Genomic DNA, 26,127 nt, shown 5'->3' on the forward strand with positions numbered 1-26,127 from the left:
ACAGTTAGAATCACCCAAAGGTTCTTTCAAAAAACGTGCAGACCCTTCTTCCCCAAAGGCTGGTTTTTGGTCTCGGCACTGGCCTTGGGTCTTTCTTCCAGTGATGGTTCACGTCCTTTGCAGATGATGCCAGGGGGCAGCCAGAATGCTGCTGTGGATGAACTAGCCCTCCCTCCCTCCCTTCAGGACCCAGGGACTGAATGTCAAAGTTTGTGGTGGTCCAGCCAGCAGCCCTCTGTTCTAGGTGGCACAGTCCAAGTTCCTGCAGTCGTTCTCCACATTACTTGGTTTCCGGAGACCTCCCTCCATGAGCCTGTCCTGGGTATGCTTTTGGCTCTTCTTAGTATGGGGCTCAGAGCCGAGACTGGGCTCCTCCAGCTAGGTGAGCGCTTTCGGTGCCCTTGCCTCCCTGGCTGTGGCTGTGGCTTTACCTTGATACATCAATAAAACCCTGGGCCATGGAGACTCACACTGAGCTTGTGGTCCCCTAGGAGCCTGGACTCTTTTTCACAGCACAGCCCTTAAGCCAGACCTTTCACTTCCTGCACTTTGTTTCTTCTTGTTAGTTTTCAGCCTTTGTTCCATCCTGTTGAAAACTTTGGAATCTCTGTCTTTTTTTTTTTTTTTTTTTTTTTTTTGGTGATGGTGGGGCTGTGGGAGGACCGAGGCTGTAGCGTCCTTAGGAGACCTTCCTCCCTGTGGATTCTGGGCGGGGGGGTCGGGTCAGCTCCCAGTCTACCTTGTTGTCCAGCCACATTTCATCTTGTGCCCAAGACTGTCAGGAGGCACCAGGTCCATGTGTCTTTCTGTCCCCTAAATGACCAGTGTGGTAAGCCTCTCAAAAGAGGGAATCATGGGCTTTTACGGTGCTCTTGCTTTTTACCCCCTAAACCAGAGATAAAATATTTTGAAACGGTATCTGTTGTATAAACCAGAATCCCAAGGCTCACAGAATGGATCTAATCTGCTTTCTCAGCTGGGCAGTTGAAAAGTGCGTTTTGATCTGCGTTAACATTGCTACAAACTGCTTCCTTTGCTACTCAGTGCAATTTAAGACCCATGCACAGAGGTGAGGAGCTAAGGAAGGCGTTTCGGAACCCTCACGCAGGTGTGCTGGCCCACCGTGAGGTGCGGGGATCCTCGGAGCCGTGTCTCTGAATTCCGTTACTGTGATGGAGGGCCTGCTGTGATTTTTCACTTGGTGTTTTGGTCAGAGGTACTGGAGAGTCTCGTGATGTTTGAAATCCTTTGTGGGAGCACATAACCTTTGGGGGCTCTGACAGATGTGCTCTGAACACCTGCAGATGTGTCAGGTACAGCGGCCCTGTTGTTTCAACTAATAGGCTTTGGCGTGTGTTCTCATAAATCCATATGCCTTTAATGCAGGGAAAACTAGGTCCCCCAAGCCGCCGTCCTGACTCTCTTTGAAAGTGTAAAAGTGAATTTCACAGACTGAGCCTCAGCCTGAATTAAACAAAGGCCAAGACGGTCCCCTGCATTTAATTCCAGGTTAAATGCCCTTTTTATCATCAGAGCTTTCCAGGGCCGCCCGGTTTGCTTTCTGAGTAACGCTAGGTACCCACATGACAGGCAGGTATATCTAACTTTATTTAAATGTTAGCTTTTCAGAGCCTATAGGATCAGAAATGTATTCCTCTTTTGTCTTGTTTCCTGACCAATTCTGCCGATCACTACATACTGGTAACATTTCTTATGTGGACATAATCCTTTAAAGTTGCTTGTAAGTGGCTCTGTAACTACCTACTAATTGAAAATGAATATTTGTTCATTCAGGCGTTCACTGAATATTTGTTCACTGTGTTCCTTCAGGTCTCTGGTAAATGCCTTCTGTGAAGGACACTTTCCTGCTTTCCTGAAGATCCCTTTGGAATACACTTTTTTTTCTTTCTTTTTTCACCAATTTGATGTGATTACTGTCTTAACTCCAAAAATATACTTAGAAAAATTTTATTTTATTTTTTGTTTTTTATTGAAGTATAGTTGATTTACAATGTCATGTTAGTTTCAGGTGTACAGCACAGTGATTCAGTTATATGTATGTGTGTGTGTGTGTGTATATGTATTTTCAGATTCTTTTCCCTTACAGGTTATTACAAAATATTGAGTATAGTAAAATACTAACTTTAGAAATACAGTAAAACATTGAGTATAGAAAAATTTTAAAGAACATTCTATGTAAACAGATACCTACATTCCATGAGAATGTTAAAATCTCTAAAAACTTCTTATTTAAAAACCCACAGTATTGGGCTTTCTCATAAAAGAAAACCTAAGATTTTAGTCCATCCCCGCTATGACACCTGTAATGAGAAAAAACACCTCCGAGCTCGTACTGATGGAAAGAATCCACGCTCTGTAGCTCGGAAAGGTTTAAGACATCCAGAAACGTTTGTGCACCTTCTAACTGAAACAAACCCAAGGTCGTCAGTGCAGACTTCAAGTGGGTTTTTTGTTAAATCGTGTCGAATCCACTTGCGGTGCAGGCCGGTTGGGGAGAAGCTTTGCAGCCTCGGTGCCCAAGCTCAGGGAGCCTGGCTGCTCTTGGGGTGATGTCGCCGGCACTCGCCCGGGAGGGTGCGAGGCCGCCCCGTGGCAGGGAACCCGTGCCCGGCCAGCTCTCCTGTAGGAGGCTCCAGGCAGACCCCCAGGAGCGGCAGTGGGCGTCCCACCCAGGGAGGCGCGGGGACGAAGAGTGTGACTCACCCCCTTCCCTCTCATGCCTCCAAAGGAAACTGTTGGTGTCCAGGTTTTGGAGCTGAATGTTGGACTTTACTAGGCAGTCACGGGGGCCCATCCTGAATCGGCCCGTAGTTTCTGAGGCAGCTGCAGGATCCCTGGGGGGAGAGCACACTCTTCCAGCCCTGCCTCTCTGTGACCACGGGCTGAGGGGTTCTTTGAAAGTCACGGAAAGCCTTATGCTGTTATAAAGAATTAAGTCTTTTTTCCTGGTTTTGGATAGAACTAGTCCCCCTCTGTTAACTAGTAACGGTGTAGTTGTATGTCACTAGATAGGCAGCTATGTTATTTTCCCCTGTAGTCTACTGAGTCATCTGATTGGAAAAGAAGCCTCACCCCAAATAGCGCCATTTTGCCCTCAAGTTTGATCCGCTCTTAACAGAGCTTACTGATCCAGGTCCTGGATCGCACTGTTCCTGAGACCCACACGCTTCCCTCCACATGTGCACGTGGCGGTTTGGGTGTGCTTCTCTGTCTTCTGTTCTGAAGAGAGATGGTAACGTCACGTTTTCCATTTCGATCCTCCAGGGACAAAGCCACACCGCTGCTGCTTTCCTGAAGAAGTACCCTCCGCTGTGCTCTCCGGTGGAGACCAAAGTCACACACTTGGAAATAACCCGTCGGGAAGAGCTGCCAGCGAGCCCGGCGCGGGGATCGCAGCTTCTGTGTCCGTACTTGAAAGCAGTAGCAGAGACACTTCCAAGAGAGCAGAGCAGCCTAGGTTTTCTGTGGACTTAAAGATGCCAGCATTTCACCCCAAGCAAGAAGGCCCCGGCTCCAGGGATGCTGCAGACCTCCCTTCGCGTCCCCCTCAGACTGCGGATCTGCAGCTCCCCTCTGAGAGCCAGGCCACCCACCCGCAAGAGAAGCTGTCCGATTTGCACAACACGGAGCATTCCGGGGGAGGGAAAAGGGCGCCGGCCCCCGACCTGATCCCGCTGGACCTGAGTGAGCGGTCGACTCGGGCTGACCCCAGCCACCAGGAGCTGGCCTCCTCCCTGCAAGCTGCTCTGGCCGTCCACCCGTGTCCTTACTGCAGCCATAAGACCTACTACCCCGAGGTGCTTTGGATGCACAAGCGCATCTGGCACAGGGTCAGCTGCCACTCCGTGGCCCCCCAGTGGATTCAGCCCAACGGTTACAAAAGCATCAGAAACAACTTGGTTTTCCTCACCCGGAGCGGACGCACGGGCCCCCCGCCTGCCCTCGGGGGCAAAGAGTGCCAGCCGCTGCCCATCTCCCGGTTCACCCGCACTCAGGTGCCGGGCGGGGCGCCGGGCCCCAAAGGGAGCCCCTCGCCCCTGGGGATGCCCACGAAAGCCGCCGGCTTGCCCAGGAGCAAGGAGAGCCACCCCGGCGGGCCCTGTGCGCTCTGGGCGGCCGGCCCCGACGGGCATCGGCAGACCAAGCCCGGCCCCGGCCCCGAGCAGCCCGGGGCTCCGCCGCCCCCGTCCAAGCCCAAGCAGGAGGCCGGCCCCAGAGCCGGGCCCGCGGCGGGCAGCGGGGGCTTCAGCAGAAGTGCCACACCGACGCCCACCGTCATCGCCCGGGCGGCTCCCCAGCCCCCGGCCAACGGCAGGCAGGGGGACAAGTATGGCCTCCCCCCAGCGGGGGCCGGCCTCGGTCCCCCAAATAAGCACAGTGCCCTGGACCCGCCCAAAGCCAAGTTCAGCCCTCAGCCTCAGGGTCAGCCGCATGGGAAAGGTGACGGGGGCCCCCCTCTACCTCCCCGAGAGCCCCCCGCCAAGGTCGGCTCCAGAGGGACTGCGGCCTCGCAGGCCCAGCCCGTCCTGCACACCATCAAGCAAGAGCCTGCGTCCGAGGGCCCCGAGAAACGCCTGGACATCCTCAATATCTTCAAGACGTACATTCCAAAGGACTTCGCTTCTCTCTACCAGAGCTGGGGCGGCAACGGCCCTGCGCTCGAGCACAGAGGTAAGGGCTGCGGGCCCTCTCCCCGCCCGCCCTGGGGGCCCTGGGACCTCACGGGGGCGCCCCTCCTTAGCAGGGCACAGCGTGCCCACTGGCTGTGTCTGAGCCCCGACGCAGCGCCCTGGCTGCTGTGCCCGGCCTCCTGCTGACGTCCCCGGCACACCCAGTCACGTCCCCTCCACGCCGACAGGCTGCCTCCGTGGCACTTCTCCACTTGGTCATTTTATCTTATTTTTCTTCTTCTTATTTTTGTGGCCGCACCTCGCAGCTTGGGGGGGGGGTCTTAGTTCCCCGACCAGGGGTCAAACCCAGGCCCTCTGCAGTGAAAGTGCCGAGTCCTAACCACTGGACTGCCAGGGAAGTCCCTCCGTTTGGTTATTTTAAACAAGAATCAGTAGATGTTCATTGTCTCATGCTTCTCCAAAGACAAGATGTGCATTTGAAGTGGTTACTTAAGTTTTATCTTTACACGTATATAATTTTAAAAGCGCGCATCAGTGCTGCAGCATTCGTTAGCAGAGCCTTTGCAGAATGTGAATGTCCCTTACCAGGTTTGGGGAATTGACTCATGTTTAAAATTCTGGAAAAATTTATACCTCAGATCATTATCTTCCTTTCCTCCCAGTACCTCGGTATTAAAACCTAATAGGGATAATAATTAGGAATTGTCAACAAATTTCCACAGGCTCCATTGAATGCCTGCCTGGGATGTGATGCCCTCTTCTTGATTATAAATTGAAGGTAGCTCTCAGTTAATATCCAGAGCACTGGGAAATCTAAGTATTTCCATTAAAAAAATAAATAGACAAAAACCCCTATGGGGCTCTGGCTCTCAGTTACCTTACCTGGGTGGTCCTAACCCTTCTTTGGCTACAACTGTACACCAAGCATCTGTAATTTATTAAAGTAGGGTACCATTTCAGATGAATTGTGAGATCCAGTCCCTCAGATTCCAGGAGCTCAGAAGCACCTTTGGGGGACAGAGTTCAGATCGGGGGAGTCACGTGCACAGAGGCACCCGATCCGCTGTGTGGGGTGCCTGGTGGCAGGCGGGTGTGCGTCTCTCAGTTCCTGGTCTCCTCCTGTGACTTGGAACCTGCCCAGCTCCGTCGCTGGTGCCACGTTGGTGTGACGAGGAGGCCTTTGGTCCATGTTGACCCTTAGAGAAAAACGAAGGTGTTTTTCGACCAGCAGAAAACTCAGGCGTTCCACAGGCTTAGAGATTTTGCCAGCGGGGTCCTTACCCCAGGTGTTTCTGGGGCTGTGGCTCAGAGACAGAGCTTCTCGAGAATTTCTAGAATGAAGCGGAGGCCTGGCTGCTCGGAGATGGTGGAGGCTTTCATAAGATGCGGTGCACAGGGCGTGTCCTGGTTAAGACTCTCATCCCCTCCCCTGTGCTGCAGGTGCTCTGGGCGCACGGCCCTTGGTAGGTGAGGAAAGGCTGCTACCGTGTAGCTTAGCGTTTCCACCTTTTTGGAGGTTGTTAAGGTTAGTGAGCTTTCCACGTTCTCAGCAGTGTTCCCCAGTCGTGCAGATTATTTCCTCTGAGATGGAATAAATGTATATTGGTTGGCCTTTTGGATCTCATGCCAACCTCAGTTCTCTAGATGTAGGTTTTCGTGGACCCTAAAACAGAGAGAGCGCTTGGATATAGATGATGGTGAGTTTCGTGGGCGCCGTGCTCCTGGTCACCTTCTCCAGTGCTTCCCGGAGTCTACACCCACCTGCAGAGTGAGTGGAGTCTGCACCAGTGTTTGGATGACTTCCACTTAGTAAACCAGACTTGAACTTCATTTGTTACAACCCACGGCCTGCCCGATCACAACTCTGAACCTGACAGTTCGCACCTAGTAAGTGGCCCACATGCCCACTTCCTAAAGGCTTTCTGTGCCGCGTGTGGACCTGCCTTGTTGTTGCTTTTTTTCCCAAAAAAGTAGAAGTGAGTTTTAAGTTAAGGTTTAGAGAATATCAGATGACAGACAGACTTTGAAGTACAGGCAGCCTGGAATGTTTTCCATTTCCTTAAGATTTTTTAAATAAATGGTTCTAAGGCTCCCCCCTCCCCTTAAACAGAGGTTAGATATTTATCTTTTAAATTTGAAAAATGCTAAATCGTCCTCAAAGCGTGTGTGCTGTTCTTGCATGATTTACTCTTCTCATGTCAGGTGTAAGTCTGCAGATTTATGGTGTTTTCCCTCACCCTGGTTTGGGTTTCTTAGGGGAAGTGCTTAAAATTTGTTGGCCTTGATGTGTGAGTTCATAGGAGCGGTTTGAGAACCGAAGCTCTTGGGTTTAGGGAAGAACTGAGGTCAGCTGTGTAAATCCTGGTCGGCCTGCCTCAGTTTACCTTGAATGCCCTGCCAGGAGGGACTTGCTCCCCCCCCCGATGGCCCCTTCTCTCCCTCATGGACTCGGTTTGGCTCCTGGTCTGGACTTGGGGGTGGTTCAGAGCAAGCCCAGAACTCTTCTCATCCCCGGCCCATCGCGTCTTCAAACCCTGTCCTTTGCCTCTCCTGCATCCCTTTCCTGGTCCAGCGGCGGACGGGTATCAGTCCCTGCTTGGCCTATGGGGGGCCGTCGCTGGTTCCTTTCTCCTTTGAGTGTTTGTTTATGATGCTTTGAAAGTGACGTAGCTGCAGGGAAACCCAGCAGGTGTGGCGAGGTCTGTTTGAGAGGTGAACAGAGAAGTGGTGTTTCCTGTTATGGAGACTCTACGTCTACTATTGCAGCCTAGGAACGATGTGCAGCCCCCTCCCAAAAATTACATTCCCGACATGTTACTGAATTTGCAGTAACTAAACTCTCAAGGTTTTGGTTTCTGCTCCGTGCTGAGCACCCCTTTTTTTTCTCGAGTACCTATGTGGTTGACTTTGGCATCAGGAGTCTAGAGTCTAGAGTCTGAGCGAATTCATCTCCATTCCAAATAATCTCTGCGACTGTCCTGTTCCACGAGTCTGTCAGCACTTTGGGGGCTCACGCTGTCCTCTGATGCAGTCTTGCTGTGTTTCCCCGAGGGGTGTCGTCTGCGAGTGAAGATCTCAGCCTCCCCACGCGGGCCGTGGGTGACACGTATCGCGGTAGGAAGGCAGAAACGTGCAGGAGGGAATCTTGTAAAAGAAGAGGCACTCACCTGTTGTGGACACGAGATCCTTGTGGTGCTGGAGGTGTGACCCTGTGAGTCTCAAGGGAGGTATTGTCTTGAGACACAGGAGGTGCTCTCGGGCGACGTCTCTGAGACATCAAGGTTTTATGAGGTTAAGAGAGAGAATTCTCAGAGAGCTTTTCCCCACTTGTGTTTTGACCAAATGGTGTTTGTGTAGAAATGAATAGTCTGGAAACTCTGCCAAAAGAGAAAAGATGTTACTTGGAAACGATCATCGTCACTTCCCTTAGGGGCTCGAAGCCTAATCCTTTAAGGATTAAAAAAAAGCTACATTTCCTGTGATCATTCTGCTGTGTAGATCCCAGGGCTGGAAACAGGTATGAATGTAACGTGAGTGGTTTGTTGATAGAACAGTCATAAAATAGTAAACTATCTGTGTTTCCAGAATTTGTGTCCAGCCTGTAGTAGAGGATGATATGGATTTTAGAATTAAAAAAAATCGAAAATAAAAGAACAGGGTAATTCTGGATAGGATAACATATAAGGTTTTTCTTGTTGGGACTTTAAAAAAAATCTTGTATGCCCAAGACATATTAATAGGATGATGACAGAAGATTTGTACTTCCTTTGTGTGAATCTCGGTTGAATCTTTGCAGGATCCTTCAGTTTCCTTCCTCCCCTGGCGGGGGTGGGGAGGACCTCTTGCAGCATAATGAGGTTGAATGAGTGTTGACAGGGCTTTGGAGGAGAGTCTGCAGGTGCCCCCCGAAGACCCGCCAGGCCTCTTCCTTTCCTTTCTGAGCCCACTTTCTAGACACAACTTTACTTTTGAGGTCAGAGTGTCAGAGCTGCTCGCTCACCAGGTAGCCTTCAATTCAAATGAAGTTGTAACCTTTCTCACTAGCTCAGAATTTTGGAGTAGCTTGGGCATGATATTATTGACCGTAAAGGGCAAGGGTCTTTTCTTTAAAAAGTAGGGAGAAAATGATATGATAGAATTCATGGGAAGACAGTGTGTGTGTGTCTGTGTGCACGTGTGTGTGTGTGTGTGCATGTGCGCTGACGCATACTGAATTCAAGGAAGTCAGAATGGGTGAGTGGGTACAAGGGCTGTGCTTTTTCTGCTGCTAGTTTGGATGGGAATTACTTAGAAAAACAAAGTATGATAATGGCTTAGTTTTGCATGTTGTGACCATTAGATGCAGAGACCACATGGGGGAGTCGTCGTCATCGGTGGGTGTCCTGGAGGCATCCTTAAGGACCTGCATCTAGATGCAGCCCCATTCTTCTTGGGACAATCCAGGCAACCACAGCTGCTGTCAGAGAGGGTCTTCTTAGGAGCCCAGCTGGATGGTGCTCACAGTGAAAAGGAGGGAGGAACAGAAGCGAGGATAAAGTTGAGATTTTCCTGGACCAGAATCAGAGGAGGGAGGGACCGCCCTGAACGGCTGAGTATATTAGCTGTTGATAGAAGCCGTCTTCATGATGGCTGCCTGTGATCGGAAGAACTGGGGTGTCCGGCGCACTCAGGAGCCCCGGCCCCCCTCTTAGGCCCATCGGTCAGTCATCCAGCGATGCCCTCCTCAGCTTTTCCTTCCCCCGACACGGCCTGGTCCAGGAACTCCAGGAAAGAGGAGGCGGGTGGTCTCAGCCCATGAGCCCGCGGCTCCTGGGGTCGCGTGGCCGGGTGACACTTTCCATGTTTTACCGGGAACCTGACACGCTGATCTTTTACTAATGACAGGGCACGAGTGGGTTAAAATGTGTCTTATCATTCTCCTCGCATCCCTGAAGGAGGTGCTGAGGGAGCTGAGAACTTTGTGGGCAAATTCTTCTCTTTCTCGGAGACTCACATTCATGACTTGTCCAACGAGAAATCCACCAAGATCTGCCCTACAATTCGTGCATTTCTTTGGCTGTTATCTCCATAAACATTGCCTGTAATGTAGAAACAATTTTTTATTATTTTTATGTGTTGTGGCTTCTGAATTAGGACAAGAGAATGATTTGGTTTCAGCTGTTTTGGCTAAGACCCTTGGCCATCCTTTCACTCGCCTTTTACATTCAAATGTCAGACTTTAGGTGTGTGAATACTCAGCTCAGGGAACATTGTTTAAAAAGAATTGTTGTGATAGGCATACCTTTTTCTAGTTAGTATTTTTTTTTTTTTTTTTTCTCTAGTTAGTATTTTTGATTTTTGTTTTCCCGTTGAGTTGAGCTACCACTGAGCCTGATGGGAAGATCAGGCTGGGAAAGTCATTTCAGAGCTACTGTTATGTGAAAAATTAGGCTTTTCTTCAGAGAGATGCCCTCATCCAGAAAAGGCAGACAGACAAGTACGCGTCTTCTGCGTCCCTTCTCTAGCAAAAGCCGGACATCTTTTAGGGTCAGGAGGGAACAGGAGGTCGGTGCTCTAAGACCGGCCTCCTTCCTAGGTGTCCCGTCTGTGCTCTGCCCGGGACGTGCAGGACACACAGGTAAGGGGCCGGCGGGGGGGGAAGGTGGGGGTGGCGCAGCTCCTGGGCGTGTGCTCCAGCATCGCCTTGGGGGCAGGGCCCAGCCCTGCTTCCTGGTCCCTCACTTGGTCTGGCCACATCACTCCATCAGCCGGATGCGGGCCACCAGCTGCCCGGGTCCCACACACCTGAGGGCGCATCATGGGAGTGGAATTTAATCCTCTCTAATCTGTGCTCCCTCGCGGTCCTGCGCGTGCGGGCTGTCCGGGGGCCTGAGGTGCCTGCCATCAGGACACAGCGGAGGGACTGACGATGTTTTCCTCTCGCCCCCTTCCTCCCTCCCCCACCCCTGCACCGCCGCCCAGGGACGCTCCGGACGCCGGCCCACCAGGGAGACTTCGTCTGCGTGGAGTGTGGAAAGTGCTTCCACCAGCCCAGCCACCTCCGGGCCCACACGCGGGCTCACACAGGTACCTGCCCGGGGGGGCCCCGGGGGGGGGCAGTCTCTGTTTCCCGCAGTCGGTGACGTATTTAGATTTCTCTCGGGTGAGGTGAGGGGTCAGGCCTTCTCTCCTGGGATTACACTCTAGGCTGTCCCATCCGGCATCTGCACCTGCAATGATTTTTCCTTTGCATCCAAGTGCCGTGTGGTTTAATCTGAGATAAGCCTGTTTTGCAAATGCTCCACTTTAATTAGAGTGGACTCCTCAGAAGTGCACGGGGTAATGAGTTATGCTGCCACCAGGACGCACTGAAACCCAAGTCCCCCATCGGCATGACACCTGGCTGCCTGCTTTCCTCATCGGCACCAGCTGGCCTCTGTGGACCGGTGGGTGCTGAGTGGCAGAATTCCTCGGCCTGTTGGTCAAGAGCTTGCCTGAGATGGACTCAGGGGGACGCAGTGTGTGTGTGTGGTGGGAACACCACACAGTCAGGGCGAGGCGGGGCCGGGGGTGCTTCATCCCAAGCGTGAAGGATGCATCCGTACCCCGGTCGGGTCTGATGCAAAGTGACAGGGGCCAAACGGTAAGTGACGCAGAAGGAGGGGCCCTCTGCACGCGCCTGGCTAATTAATGTTGTCACTGATGGGTCTCTTTGGCGACGAAGCCTGAATTAAAAAGGGCACCGGCCCCAGGCAGCGTTTTCAGTCTCTTACAGTAAGTGTTATGGTAAACTGGTATTTTCCAGCCACAGGCTGGACGCTGGGTCTTTTTTTTTTGTGCAAGTGCTTAATCTGTGAGGGGCGCATGTCACGGGGCATCGGGAAGCTAGTGTCCTCCTGCTAACGCACACCTTGTTCTCACAGTGCTGTTTGAGTCTAACGGCCTCCGAGGTGCTGAAGCCCACACCACCTCCGCAGACGCCCCCAAACAAGTAGGTCTCCCGACTCACGGGTGTGTGGGTTTTCATGTGGTAGCTGGGAAGAGGGGTGTCACGATGGTCATCACAAGGGTACCACGTGGTGTTTTACCAGCTGTGTACGTAGCTTTGCGTTGCTGCAGATCGGAGCCCGGGGCTGCGGGACAGTCTGTGGGTGCCTGATAATCACTGAAGGCGGCTCAGGCCGTGAAAGACACGGTCGGGGTCGATGCAGCTGCGTTGGGTCTCGTTGCGGGTGACGGAATTGGTAGAGACCGGTGGTGACGGAAAACACCAGAAAGTCATACTTTTCCACTCAAGATGTTTTGCTTGGAGGTTAGCTTGAGAACAAGTTAGGCTTTGTCTCTTGTCTTCAGAACCGTATTTTTAAAAATTTTTATTGGAGTAGAGTTGATTTACATTGTTGTGTTAGTTTCAGGTGTACAGCAGAGCGTATCCGTTATACATATATCCACTCTTTGTTTAGATTCTTTTCCCATATAGGCCATTACAGAGTTTTGAGTGGAGTTCCCTGTGCTATGCAGTAGGTTCTCATTAGTTGTCTATTTTATATATAGTAGTGTGTTTTGTCAATCCCAATCTCCCAATTTGTCCCTCCCCTTGGTAACCATAAGTTGGTTCTCTGCATCTGTGACTCTATTACCGCTTTGCAAGTAAGTTCATCTCTACCATTTTTCTAGATTCCACATATAAGCGATATTTTACGATTAATATTTATCTTTCTCTGTCTGACTTACTTCACTCTGTATGACAATCTCTAGGTCCATCCATGTCGCCGCACATGGCATTATTTCAGAACCGTATTTTTGAATCACTCCATAAGAAGCGTTCTGCTGAGTTTGGTGTCTCAGGGCCTCCTCTTTGTCCTGATTTGATTCTCTTGTCTAACGCACACCACCGGCTCGGCCATAATGCGTAAGATACCCGTGTGCGTGTACATAGAACGTGGGTCACCGTAGATGTGTGGCCTTAGTGCGTTCAATCCACAAAAAGTGGCCAGCTCCTGGGCACGAGTGACTGGGGGATTCGGTCTGTAGCTCTGAAGTAAGGGGGTGCACGCCGTCCTAAGTGGTCTGTCCCGTCATCCTGGGCTATAAGAGCATGTGGTTTCAGAGCTCTTCTTCCTTTCTGCCCCTGACAGGATGTCACACCCGTCCTCGTTCTCCCACAAGCATTTTCTCCATAACCTTCTTGCTTTCTGATTGGTTGCCGTAGGAGGTTCTGTAACTGCAGCCTCTCCCCCTTGTAAATGAAGAGGGGTTTCCTTGCTGCCAGAATAAACATCCAGGATCCGGTCCAGGTGGTCAGATCCAGTTAGCACACCTTGCCTGGACACGTGTGGGGTTCACGGTCGTTGACAATGATGATGGTGACATAGATGTCAGAAGAACCTCCAGAAATTCCAGTCCGTTTCTCTAGAAGAGAATAGTGAGCGATAAAAACACTGCCCAGAGCCTGCTGCTAATTAATGGTCGAGCTGGCCTTACGACGGACGGTACCTGATCAGAGGCTTTGGTTTTGTTTTTTATCGAATTTTCAGAATCCCTGTTTTTTGTTAAAAGCCTATTCTTCATATATCATGGACAGAATGCCTTGCCCTTTGTTACAGTTTTTTAGTAAGTGACTTCTCTCTTAATAAAACCCATAGTTTTAGAATGAAAGCTGTTATTTCACGATGCTGTGACAATTGATGAAAAAAATAACATCTCACTGAACGCAGAATATAAATGATTTCTGGACACATGTGACCTCAGCTCGAATTACGCAGCACTCGCCTTTTAAACAGAAGTAAAACCCCCTTTCGACAAGGCACGCTGTGATGTGTCTGTGGGTTGCAGTAGCAGCGGGGTCGTGCCGTAATTGGAGAATTACATACTGACAGTACAAGTGAAGTCAGTCCAGAGCGTTCCTGCAGGCACAGCGACCCATTCAATCCACCTAAGACGCGGCTTTTCCAGAAGAGTGTTTGACGGGGCCGGGGAGCACCAGGCAGGTCTCTGAATAACGTAGTGAGATTCTTCAGGAACACACATCCGTTTATCTGGTGCACATGGATTCTACCTGAGCCTCTTTAGAAGGCTTCTGGTACAGGGAGAAATAGATCAACAAAGCAAATCACTAAGACTGTATTTTAAATCAGTTCTATGTTTACTTATAGTTATGCTGGGAATTCATCACAGCTGTTACCCATTCTTGGTGATGAAAGAGAAAAGATGGGGGCTTCCCTGGTGGCGCAGTGGTTGAGAGTCTGCCTGCCAATGCAGGGCACACGGGTTCGAGCCCTGGTCTGGGAGGATCCCACGTGCCGCGGAGCGGCTGGGCCCGTGAGCCACAGTTACTGAGCCTGCGTGTCTGGAGCCTGTGCTCCGCAACAAGAGAGGCCGCAATGGTGAGAGGCCCGCACACCGCAATGAAGAGTGGCCCCCGCTCGCCGCAGCTGGAGAAAGCCCTTGCACAGAAACGAAGAGCCAACACAGCCAAAATAAATAAATAAACAAATAGCGTTCCCTTTAGGAAAAAAAAAAAAAGAGAAAAGATATATCTATATTTTTGTCTTTGTCTCTGTAAACCCAAGTTCTGCAATTTCGTACTTATTACCAGCCAACCTCTTAGTTTCACGTGTACAGTGACTCAATACTGTGGTCTTAGGAACTATTTACTCCAGTTGCAAGGCCTCCATGGGTCAGCTGTCCTGCTTTTCAGTCTCCTGACCGTGGTTGTCAGGCCCGTGACACCAAAACTGAGCTGGATTTATACACCTCTCGTGCTGGCATATTCGAGATACGGCTTCTGGAAGTACTTTTTGTCCTCTGTTACATTAAAAGTAGCTTTTGTTGATTAATCACTGAACATTTTGGTTCTTGAAGGAAATTCTGTTTTCTTTAATGTACTTTGGAATTTAAGAATTCTTATAGAGATGTCTCTGCCAGGATAAGTGAAAAACATAGCAGTAGTAGGTATCGGCTTATATCTCACTGTTCTTTCTTATTCTGGAGTTCTCATTGTTTACAAAAATCACAACTGCTGTCTTAGATTTAGAATACGATATAGATTCATAGGACAGTTCTGTGGTTATTTATGTCTAGAACGGGACTCATTATACTTATCAGCCACGTTCTTTTTCATGTGTAGTGTGCTTTACAAACATTAACTAATTAATATTTAAATCATTCTTTTCCCGTGAGCTTTAGAAGCTGTGGATCCAGGGGAGTTTTTAAAATCGCACAACACTGTATTCACGCATAAATTATTTGATGTAACACTAACAGTTGATGGACTTCTATAGATATACATAATAGATGTTAAATTATCTAACTGATACAGTATTTGGGAATTCAGTTTTGCAATAATCATTTATTCACTCATTAACAGTATTTATTGCGCATCTCCTGCGTGCCAGGCTCTGTCACGTTGGTGGAGATGACGAGGATGTTGGGAGACAAGGTAAATAATTTTCCTGCTTTCATGGTTCCTGAGGTCCAGTGGGTGGTTTAGAGAAGAACACAGGGCAGAGAGGTGCAGCGCTGTGATAGGGTGAGGGTCCTGGAACCAGGTTTGGGGTGTCGAGAAGACTGTGCCAGGGTGCAGGTAGCCGGCAGATGCCCCCGCCCATTACCCCCCGACCCCAACCCCGGAGGTGGAAGAGACGTCTTGTTGGAGGAATCGTATGGGGGGAGAGCTGGGCGGGTGGCCAGGCGCTCAGGACATGAGCCTGGGGAGACACACCGCCGTTGGGTACCAGCGCTGAGACGTGGGAATTCCATCCTGAGGGCAGTGCGGACCCTGAGCCGGGGATGACGTCACCAGTGTTGTGTCTGTAGGAGAGTCGGGTTGGTCTGGGTGGGGGATGGATTGCGGAGGTTCCGGACAGTCAGCTGCGCCCCGCTCTGGAGGTGCTTGGCGTCATCCCAGCGAGACCCAGAGGCGGCCCAAGCTGGGGTGGGGCTGCGGAGAGCAGATGGGTGTGGGGATGTTTGGCAGCAGGAAGAACTTGGGGGTTGGATGCAGGATGGGAGGGAGGAGAAGGGATGGAGTGGACCCGGGTTCTGGCTTCAGGCTCCAGCTCTCGGGAGGAGCCATTCCTGGAGCCTGGAACGTGGCAGGAGGAGCCGGACAAAACCAGTTCCAGCTGACCTTCAAGTCAAGTTTGTGATGCCTCTTGGCAGGCGAATATGTGGGTTTGAAGTGGGTTTGATCCTGGTGGAGAACATATAAATATTTAATAGCTCTCACAGTTGAAGATCAGCCAAGATCAGCCAGTTCTACTCCAAGGGACTCAGTAACCTGAATTATTAAGATGTTGGGTTATTGAGTAGGAGGCTTTCACCTAGACCTCAGCTCAGGCAGGTGAACTTCACCTGAATTTCCTCATTTGTAAAATGATGACAACGGCAACACGTACTTCTGCGCTTGCGGAGAAGATGAACGAGGACGCTGGACTGAGCCTGGCGGGGACCAGACGTCCAGCACGTTACCTGTTGTCAGTTACTCTAACCGAGAGGGAACAGTTGTCCTGAACAGCTGGGGAGACTCGGGTGCCGTGTATGTGTACGGTGCACGTGCGTGTAAACAGGTGGACGCACGTGCTGATGCCTGTGTGGACGTGCCCGTCGTGGCCCGTCGTGCTCGGTCGTCACGGCCACTCCCTCTCCTCAGCATCTCCCTGCTTTGTCGGAACCTGGTCGTGTGCTTGTAAACACCCTGGTTTTGTCTTGTTTTGTTTTACAGTCTAGTTGTTAGTTGTGCCTTCAAGGGAGGATAGGAGAGCTCTTAGCTTGAGAAAAGCGTTGTCAACATAAATGTAGTTCCCTAGTTTGCTGCCTTGTGTTCAGACGACATCACGCTGGTGGGCAGATGCCATGTCTGTACCCACAGCCATATGGCAGCTGCCCTTACTTTACTGTATTAATATCTGAATTTTCTATGTGGGATAATCCTAATGTCATAATATACATACGTTGGAGTGGATTTAATTCAGTCAATTTAGTTACTTGAGGAGGAATAAAAGAGTTTCCTGTTTTGTTTTTGTGCTTACAGGGTCATACGTGCAGTTTATTTATTTTTTGTTTTCCATTATGGTTTATTACAGGATATTGACTGTAGTTCCCTGTGCTATACATTAGGACCTTGTTGTTTATCCATCCTGTATATACTAGTTTGCATCTGCTAATCCCAAACTCCCAATCCATCCCTCCCCCAGAGAGTTTCGTTTTGATGTGTTTTTGGTCGTGGTCTCTTTTCTGCACACTGGCGAAGCCCCTTCTGTGTTACATACAGGCTTGCCCTTGAACTCAGAGATCTGGGAGCAGTTTCTTTATCAGCACATTCCTCTGATGGGTGGGGTGGAAAGGATTACTGACTTGTTGGAAGTTAAAGGTCTGGATTAGGTGATAGTAGTAGGGCATCAGATAGTTTGTTCCTGGGCACGGTATCTATTCTGTAGCCATCCCGTTCCTTTGCATTTATTGTAAAAGGGTTTTTGAGCCCTGGCAGCGAGGAGCCCTCGTCATTAGTGGAGCTTCCCGGGCTGTGGGGATGAATCTTCCAGCCCTCGGCAATAAAGGCACTTGCTGCTGGTGCTTGTTGTATTAGGAAGATAATTCTGATCATAAGAGAAGCTAATATTCCAAGCAAAACTCTACATGAGAGGAGGAATTCATGTATATCATCATTTTCAAGATGCTTTGCCATAGATTTAACACAACTGAACATTTAATTTCTAGTAGTCATCAAAATTCATCATTAGAAAGAACATTTTTTGAAAATAGTATGCTTTTTAAAATATTGGTATCACTGCGCTGTGGATGTTAGAGAAGAAAGTGGGGGGTTTCTTTAATGTTGTGGAGAAACTGTATTTTTCCAATTGTATTGTTCGTTAAATGTTAGAAGTTAAATAATGGTCTTTCTAAAACCAAGAAAAATTAATCCTCTCTCCCTCCATTCCCCTGGTTTTGGGATTTAAAAGACCAGACCGTCTTTTGCTGAAATATGAAATCTGGTGTTATGATTTGTTTGGATTCCTTGCCCAAAATTTATAGACTATGATTAATAGTTTATTTCTTATTATTCTAAATGTTATTTTACAATAGTTAAGCTGGAGAAATAATTCCATTAATCAAAATAAAGGGAAATGAGACGAAAAATGGCAACCTAATTTGTCTCATTTTTAGCTATGGAGATTAGAATGCAAACGATGGAGAAATAAATCCCATAGGCTGGTATATTTGAATCTGTGTATGATCTGTTTTCAAGTATCACTTTTAGATTCTCAGTATCACAGATCGCATTTCAAAATTCAGCTGGTTTGTCTCAGTAATTTTCTTACTCACGTAAACCAAATGTCTTGAAACACAGTAGCCATTTTCCCACTCAGTATAACATAACATGAAAAGTCGTGACTATAACTAGTGATTTATCCAAAATGACCTGTAATAACGCGAGTCCCAGCTAACTGTTGGCTTGTTGGGCAAGGTCCTTGTCAGTAAGATGTTCCCTGTACATCGTTAAACATTTAGCATCACCATGCGTGTCTAATGCAGGCCTTGGTCCACGGAGGCCGAGAGACTCGTGTGTGTCCCAGGGGATACAGGCTTTTGTGTGTGTGTAGGTCACTTACTCCCACGCATGAGCACATATGCATTCCTTTACCTTATGTGACAAAAGGGGAAGAAAAAGTAGGCCTCATCAAGTTCCAGAAGTCAGTATTCATCCCTGGGAACACTGAAACGCCTTAAAGAAAGATAATATTTATTTCTGAATAAATATCGTTCAGTTTTACTGGAGAGTCCACAATTCACACAGCTGCAATAAAGAAAAGCCAAATTTTCTAAAAGCGTGTTTCTCGTCTTCTGATGACTCTTTCTTTGTGGGAGAATAAAAGCAACTTGTTTGTGCTCAGATATCATGTGTCCACTTAATGTAAGTATTTCTGTGACTCCTTTCTTCCATGGCTGCATTTTCCCCTGGGCCTGATTTCTCAGATGAATTTCAGTCATTTCTTAAAAACCCTATATATAAGACTGCTGTATTGAGGAATAAGGTGTTGGTCCCAACGAATCGGAAGTGAAAACAACTCTCTTAAAAGTGAGATGCTGTTTGAACACATCCCCTCATTTATAAAGAGAAACTTGGCATCTGTGCCTCTAGATTTGTGGACTGAATTAAACAACCTGGTTATTCGGGTTAGCCAGATTTTGGAGTCCCTGTAAAATAAATAGCTTTAAAACTTTCTGAGCCTGCAGTGTAAAACTTCAGTCCTTTACGGACAGAGGGCCATCTTCATGCTTCTTCTCTAACCATCCTTTTTCCTTCTTCCAATACAAGTCTGTGTATTTTGGTCCAAAGGAAGGGAAATCCAAGGAGATGCCTGGATTGTGTATACAGAACGTAGACACACACAACACACGTGTTCATACACATTCTTTGCCCATTTATGGAATCCCCAGCAAGTCTGTTTGCTACATACTTCCTCAAAACGTTCAAGGCCAGCCACCTAACAGCTAACAATAACTCCTGTTTTTCTGTCCGTATATACAAAGGCCATTTTCCGTCCTCGAATGTATCTGGAACCAGTTCCAAATGAGCCCTGTTGATGATGGATCTCCCCACGGCGTGATGTCGCTGTGCAAAAATGCAAAACATCCTTCTCAGTTTACGGCAGGAAATTCACCGTCTACTTAAGGAAGTTTTATCACCTCTCTCATTCCGTTACTGTTTCCTACATTTCAAATAAACTACTGTCGGGACCACTGTGCCCACTCCCCCAGCCCCCCATAAAATTTTGTTGAGTATCTTTCTGACTTCCGCTAGATGTCGACTGGTAGGTGTCGTGAATGCAGAGCTAGTTTTACGTAGGAGTTTTCTGAAACCATTAACTAAAGAGAGGCACTTAATTCATTATGTCAACCAGACCCCCCCCAACACACACTTACTTCTAGGGTTCCTGCAGGCATAGCTGGAAACCAGTTGGAATTTCACACGAGTGCTGCATTTTATGTGTGCATGTTAATTTCAAGCTGTTGGTTTTACTTCATCGAGACTTTAGCTGAAGGTTGATGCGGTTAAGTAAGATTAATCTTGCCCTGTTGTGTCCTCAGATTGTAAACTCCATTGTTCAAACAGTGATGCATCACGTGTCGTGAGAGAGCCTTCTCTGAAAACTTCGGCTCTCCTTTATTCTCATTTTCATCTTGCAGTTCCCTTGACTTTAGAATACCCCTTCTATTTTTCCAACGTGGTAATTATTTACGGAAATGGGTGGAAGCTTCCTCAGGTGCTGACAGACCTATGGGAGTGCTGTGCTTCTGGTTCGTATGGCCCCCAGATTCAACCCTGTTCTGGCACTGCCATTCACGTGTGAACCCCGCTTTGTATTACTCACGGTGCATTGTTGTTTTAAATCCTCCGGTCCCATCTGGCCGTCTTTTTAACCTTTCCTCCGGAGCTGGTTCAGGCACTATGATTTGCTGTTCTTGCACGCGGAACAGAGACGCCTAATGATCCTCTGTAGATCGTTGGGGGTGATTTTCTCAAGCTGCCTTGGAAGGCAGGAAGGCACATTGTAAACATATCCTGCTCATGTGCAGTGAGTTAAAGCTGAAGCCAGGGGTCTCTGCCGACCTGACTCAGTGGCTCTGTGAAGGTTGCTGTTTGTGCTTTGGGCGTTGCTAAGAAAATTAATAGGAAAAATGCACTTGGAAACCAAAGGCAGAAATGAGCTTTTCTCTTGTCTCTTTTTTCCCCAGGGGAGAGACCATTCTAATGCAGATACTGTCCAAACAGTGCCTCTCAGAAAGGGAACCTAGAGACACGCTTTCAGCATCCCCAGTGCCCCAGCGTCCGCAGTTCCCTTGTGGATGTCCCGACCGTGACCCTGACCGCCCCGTGGAAGAACTCCCGACCGGACACCTCAGATCCTGCAGCCGCTGGGCGGGGCGGAAGCTGAAGGGAGGGCTTCTCCTTGTTACACGTTAAACATCAACGAAGATGCTCGACTTAGAATTACATGTAGATATTCTATATGCATATACGTGCTCACCGACCATAGTCGTATTTTCTTATAATAAACGGTGGAGGTGGGAGGCGCGGTAGGAGCACAAAGCATCGATATCGTTCAAGACAGGTTTGAGACACTGGAAGAAAGATGCTCGTGTGTGTCGGACAGAGTGAAGCAGCCAAGCACTGTAACAGAAGCCGCCGCCAATGCTCAGAGGCCTGTTGGAGGTGACGTCAGGACAGACAGCGGAGGGGTCCAGGTTGACGGAGTTCTGACGCGCTGGCCTCTCCTTGTCTTAGTGGGTATTTAAAATAGTGAATAAAAGAGGAAGGATGGGCGTTGAGGTGCTGTGGAAACAGGCTCAGTGGGGGGCGGGCGGGTGACGAGGTCCTCCTTCCTCAGTGGTCCCATCGCATCCCCTTGGGGGCCCTCTGCGTTTCCCAGGTGTGTCCCTCTCTCCCATCTCTGCTCAGTGAATCCGGCAGAGGAAACACATCCGTGGGAAGGCTTTTATTGTGCTTCGGAAAAGAGAGCTCGTTGAACACTAAGAAAAGCAGGCTTCTTTGTTTATTCTCAGGACCTTTTGGTAACAGGGCTACATTCTGCAAACTGCTTACAACGGAAGACTGCCCGTCTTAACAAATCATCTGGCCGCTGAACCCCCCTCGATTTGGACCCTTTTAGTCATAGCGGGAGGATCCCTGAGCCCGTGGGGGGCCCAGGTCGCCGCGGTCCTGGTGCTCTGGGGCCTCCTGCGCCCCCCTCCCTCCCTGCCCTCCCGTCCGTCTGTCCCAGCAAGTAGGCGTCTTTCCTTCTTGGGCGGGGGGGCCTCCATGGGACGAGTCCCTTCATTCCCGGAGCGTGGAGGCCCCCCGGCCCGTGGGTTGGGCAGCTTTATATACCTCTTCCTCGGTCGCGCAGATGCCAGTTTCAGCGGTGGGGAGTTAAGGGCCGTAACAAAGGGTCTTAAACCTTGCAGTGTACGCAGTTAAAATTGTATTCCACAGATATAAATATTTTCTTTTCCTATTACCATGACACCGTGTGTGATGGTAATGTTTCTGAGAGTTTCAGATTTTTGCACATAATGATTTTATGCATTATCAAAAGTTACTGCTGCCTTGAATGAAAATGTTCTGTGAAATTTTTTGCAAAAGCTTTACTAGGTTTTTTTTAATTGTGAAATTTTGTAAAGGCAGGAAATGGATTAAAACGAGCATGCTAAATATATTTTTCAAAAAAGCAATAATTTTACATGTACAGAAATTATCCTAATCTTTAATACTGGTGAGAGCGACAGTTTACTTAATACAGTAATGGATTAGTGCAGTTTTTGTAGAAAATGGGCTTCTGATACAAAGACTTGTTTAAACACACACACACACACACACACACACACCGTAAAGTGTGGTTTTCCTGTTCTAATGATTTGTTGAATTATATTATTATTATTATTATTATTGTTATTGTTGTTGTTCTTAGTTAATGTTTGGTTCTGGATTCTACTTGTTACTGAATTTAAATTACTTGACGGTTCAGGTTACTTTGCAACATTTGCAAACAATGCAATGTAACTGGCTAGCTTATATCTATAAATATATATATACATGTATATACACACACATATAGCTGCATATATGTGTGTGCATATATATATAACTTTTTTACTTATTTTTTCCTGATATTCTTACACCGAATATGTACCAGAATGATCTGTCGTGTTGGTGTCATTAGGAATGTCCTTGCAGATACGATTCAGTGACTGTCCTCTAAAGTTATTTTGAGCAAAGTTTCAGAGATACATTCCTCTGTTCACCCTAGAAATCAGCATGCCTTTCTGTTGACTTACGTTTGATCATTTCCGTAGTCTCCTCACAGTGATCGTTTCTGCATTTTCTGGCTTTTATTTTCTTGGCTGACAGTGAAGGGTGACAGTTCAGGAACGCACAGGGGCTCGTGATTCGGTCTGTTTCTCTGTGTTTTCGTTATCCAGAGGAATTCTGTACCCAAAGCGACACGGAGGAGTCATGTACGTTCTTACCGTTTCAGTGGCGGCCTTCAGAGCCGCAGGTGTCATCCCGGGAGACCCCTTTGCGGGGGGGAGGGGGGGGCGTGGTGGAGAGGGGCGCGTCCCGGGGTCCCGTTGGCCGGACACGCAGCCCGAGCCAGTTGGAATACTTGTTTCTGCCCGGAGCACAGAAATAAGGTTTTCCCTTAATTCAGCAGACGGGGGTCGGGGCGAGGGGGGCGTCCAAGAACACCACCCTCCAAGGCAAGCCGTCCGGGGGCCCGACTGTACTTCCTTTCTTCCACTGAGCACAGTATTGTATTGGTTTGTTCATGTGTTTGTGTCAGTTTGACCATAGTATTTAATACGATTTGTGTTTTTCTTATTTATTTAGCCAATGTGTTTTGATTCACTTTTTTTCGATTGATAATTTCCGCATGGTCTCTCCTGTAAGTCACCCTCTGACTGTTACAGACTTTCTACTACCTCTACCAATCTGCTGTTTCCTTGTTTCTTAACAGGATTTGACAGTGTTGGCGTCAATGTAACTTAGACAATAAAGGGTTTGGTTGTCTACACTGCAGCTTCTCCGTGTGTCTCCCGGCCCCTGCTCGCACACTCCTGCTGCTGCTCTCAACCCCCCTCCTCCCCTCCTCACCCTCGTCCTCATTGTTGTAACACAGATAACGAGCTTAGAGACTCTTTCAGGTTATTCACTCATATTCCTTAACTTGAAGAATGAACATTTAAATTCTCTGAAAAATTCAGCTGTTCAAGCATCTTCTCTGGGCATTTGTCAGCCGTTCTGTCACTTTTTCCCCTGGTTCCTGGAAGGCCTTGGGGCCATCTCAGATGGATGCGTTTCACCTCGGTCATGGCACAGTACAGATTTTCAAACCAAGTGGATTTTGCCTTTTTGGTTTTGAAAAGTATTCAGTGCTTTAAGAGATGCCTCCCAATATTTACTTATTTATTTTTTAAACCCAAGAAAGACACTAGTTTCTTGAAGGTGCTCCAGGAAATGGCCCCGGGGATGACATATATATGCCACTTTGATGAGCTTAGGGAGCATTGGTTTTGCCCAGGATGTCGGGAACCATCTTCAGATCTGGCCGCTCTGTCACAGGTGGTACAGTGGCAGGCAAACAGTACACGGGGGCACGTGCACACGCAGGGTCATCATTTGGCAGGCCTCTGGGATGTGGCTTTGGACACAGCAGGTCGCAGGTGACACCTCCCTGCTGTCTCCCAGGCACCTGGCTCAGGTAGCTGCACCTTCTTTCCACCAGGAGAGAGAGTGTAGCCCACAGGGTCACAGAAGGTGACTGGCAGTTCTCCGTCTGTGCCTGGATCGCAGCGCACCTCCTGGGTTTTCACGGCCAGATTCTCTTTACCAACATGCCGTCTTGAAAACAGGCACATCACCCCCTGGGGGGTGTGATCGATGCACAAAAAAACAGCTGCGTTTGTACAACTTTACTTTTCCACTTTCAGAATGTCTCCGTGTCTGAAGTAGCGTATGCTGTTTCACTGCTTTTAACTCGGGTGTGTTCTAATCGCAGGACATTTTATACACTGAGCAAAACGAAAGAGAATAAAAAAATCACAGGCCAGGACTTCAAGTGATGGTTTAGGTGCCCCGTAGTGTGTCTGTGTGGAGTGACTGAGGGAAAATGTTCATTCTTCAACTTTGCTAATTATGCTTTGAGGCAGTAAAATGCAAAAGACCATAGAGTTTGTATTTCTTTTTTAAAATACAATTTATAACATTATATTTTGTACTCTTTATATTAGAATTTGTAACTAGATTGATGTATTTAACTCTATTTCTGAAAAAATAATTCAATGTTTCAGTTGTGTGATAAAAAATATTTAGAGAAAACATATTCATTCTATTGGAAACTGAAATCAATAAAAACATGTTGGAGTTCTTGAGATTTGTAAGACCTTTTTCCCCTATTTCAGGAGGTGGCTTAAATCCTTTGACAGCCCATCTGGCTCTGTGGTTTGAAAATTTTTGTTGGCTGAACACAAACGCAAGTGTTAGTGCTCTGTATTTGTATAAGCAGAAGAGTTTTTTGGATGATTCACAAGATAGTTCATCTAAAAAAAAGATGCCAAGGTGGCCACGGTATTTTTTTCAAGTCTTTTGTGGACTCCAGGACACGCACACTTTTTTTCTTTTTTAAAGGTAACTCTGTATTTCTCATTTTCCCCGGGCACCTCTCATTTCCCGATGCCAAATACACACACTGTTCTGAGACTTGCAGTAGATTTACTGCTTAGATGGCAGAAACAGGACTTGGGGGCCTCAGATGCACTAACAGAATTGTAATGTAAAAAGATAACACGTGCTTCGAAGTTAAAAAGATCTGTGTCCCAATTGGCAGGAAAAGGAAGGGGTGGGGTAAGGACCTGAACGTGGCTTTCACATTATGTCGGTGCAGAAAATAGAGCATCCAGGCCTGGGTCACTGGTGGCCCCTTCATGCCCCTCCATTCTTGGATGCAAACGCCGATTTGAGGAGTTTGTGGAAGGCCTCGTGAGTTTTGTAAACTGCAGAACCAACCTGGCACGGGGGAGGTTTATGACTCCGTTTATCTAGAACCTCTCTCTTCCCGGGTGGCTGATTCTAAATGAGGAAGGAGCAGCACCAGCCCGGTAGCACTCTTGGTGTGCGACACAACCAAAACAAGCCCAGGTCTCTGTGTGTGTCACCAGGTGTGGGGAATTCCCTCCAGGGAACACAGGCGTGGGATGTTCGTGGAGTCAAACCCCAGACAGACACTTCCCCCGGTTCTGGGGTGTCCTACGGTGACCGTGCTCCTTCCTTCAGGAAAGCGGGCTGCCCTTTCTCTCTGTCCGTCCGCTGGTCACCAAGGAGCGGTGAGGATGTCCTGACGCGTGCCCGTGCGATGTCATCTTTGGCGGTGGGACTTAGGTGGCAGACGGCGCCTGAACTTTCGCTGTGGCCGTCATCTACCCCTTGCCCTGCTGGAGGCAATCTGGCCGAGCTGCGCACACAAAACAAATGACTCCGCTTGTGATGGCACCTCTCTTTCCCCCTCGCTGTCTTGCTGTTTGAAAACAACAGCGGTGCATTCCTGATCTGTGCTACTCGTGTTCTCAGTCGTACCTTTTAAAAAGGCGACATGTTCTTCGAGAGATCAGCAAGATTATTGAAACAAAATGTGAAATGCCCCGGTCTTTGCCTCTGTGACGAGTTGGAATGTCTGACTTCCTTTCTGCCAACTGATGCACCAGCCCTGGCAGGCTTCAAGGTCAGGGAAGTCCTGCAGGAATCTGGAGGCACGTGATGGTCACACACCCCTCTCCGGTCAGTTTCCTTTATGGGAAGAGGAAAGATGCAGTGAAATGAAGATTGCACTGAGAATGTTTCCTTCCTTCCTTCCTTCCTTCCTCTCTTTCTCTCTTTCCCTTCCTTCCCCCCTCCTCACTCCCTCCCTTCCTTCCTTCCGTTTTTCCTTCCTCTTTC

At 48.5% G+C, this 26,127-nt stretch overlaps 1 protein-coding gene across 6 annotated transcripts in view; it reads left to right on the plus strand.

Annotated features, from left to right (window-relative positions):
• The window catches only part of ZNF516 (zinc finger protein 516), a 113,054-nt gene extending 88,486 nt beyond the window's left edge, over nucleotides 1–24,568 (plus strand). Inside the window, exons 3-7 of one of the 6 annotated variants that reach the window (XM_082354025.1) lie at nucleotides 3,286–4,692; nucleotides 10,228–10,269; nucleotides 10,614–10,718; nucleotides 11,555–11,622; nucleotides 15,001–20,362. In XM_082354025.1, coding sequence (XP_082210151.1) covers nucleotides 3,286–4,692; nucleotides 10,228–10,269; nucleotides 10,614–10,718; nucleotides 11,555–11,622; nucleotides 15,001–15,123 — 1,745 coding nt within the window. In that variant the 3' untranslated portion in view covers nucleotides 15,124–20,362. The other 5 variants (XM_082354026.1, XM_082354028.1, XM_082354027.1 and 2 more) reach the window with 5 other exon arrangements.
• Nucleotides 24,569–26,127: the final 1,559 nt, after the last annotated feature.

This window comes from Balaenoptera borealis, assembly GCF_965194805.1.
Source record: "Balaenoptera borealis genome assembly, chromosome: 14".
Taxonomy (NCBI): domain Eukaryota; kingdom Metazoa; phylum Chordata; class Mammalia; order Artiodactyla; family Balaenopteridae; genus Balaenoptera; species Balaenoptera borealis.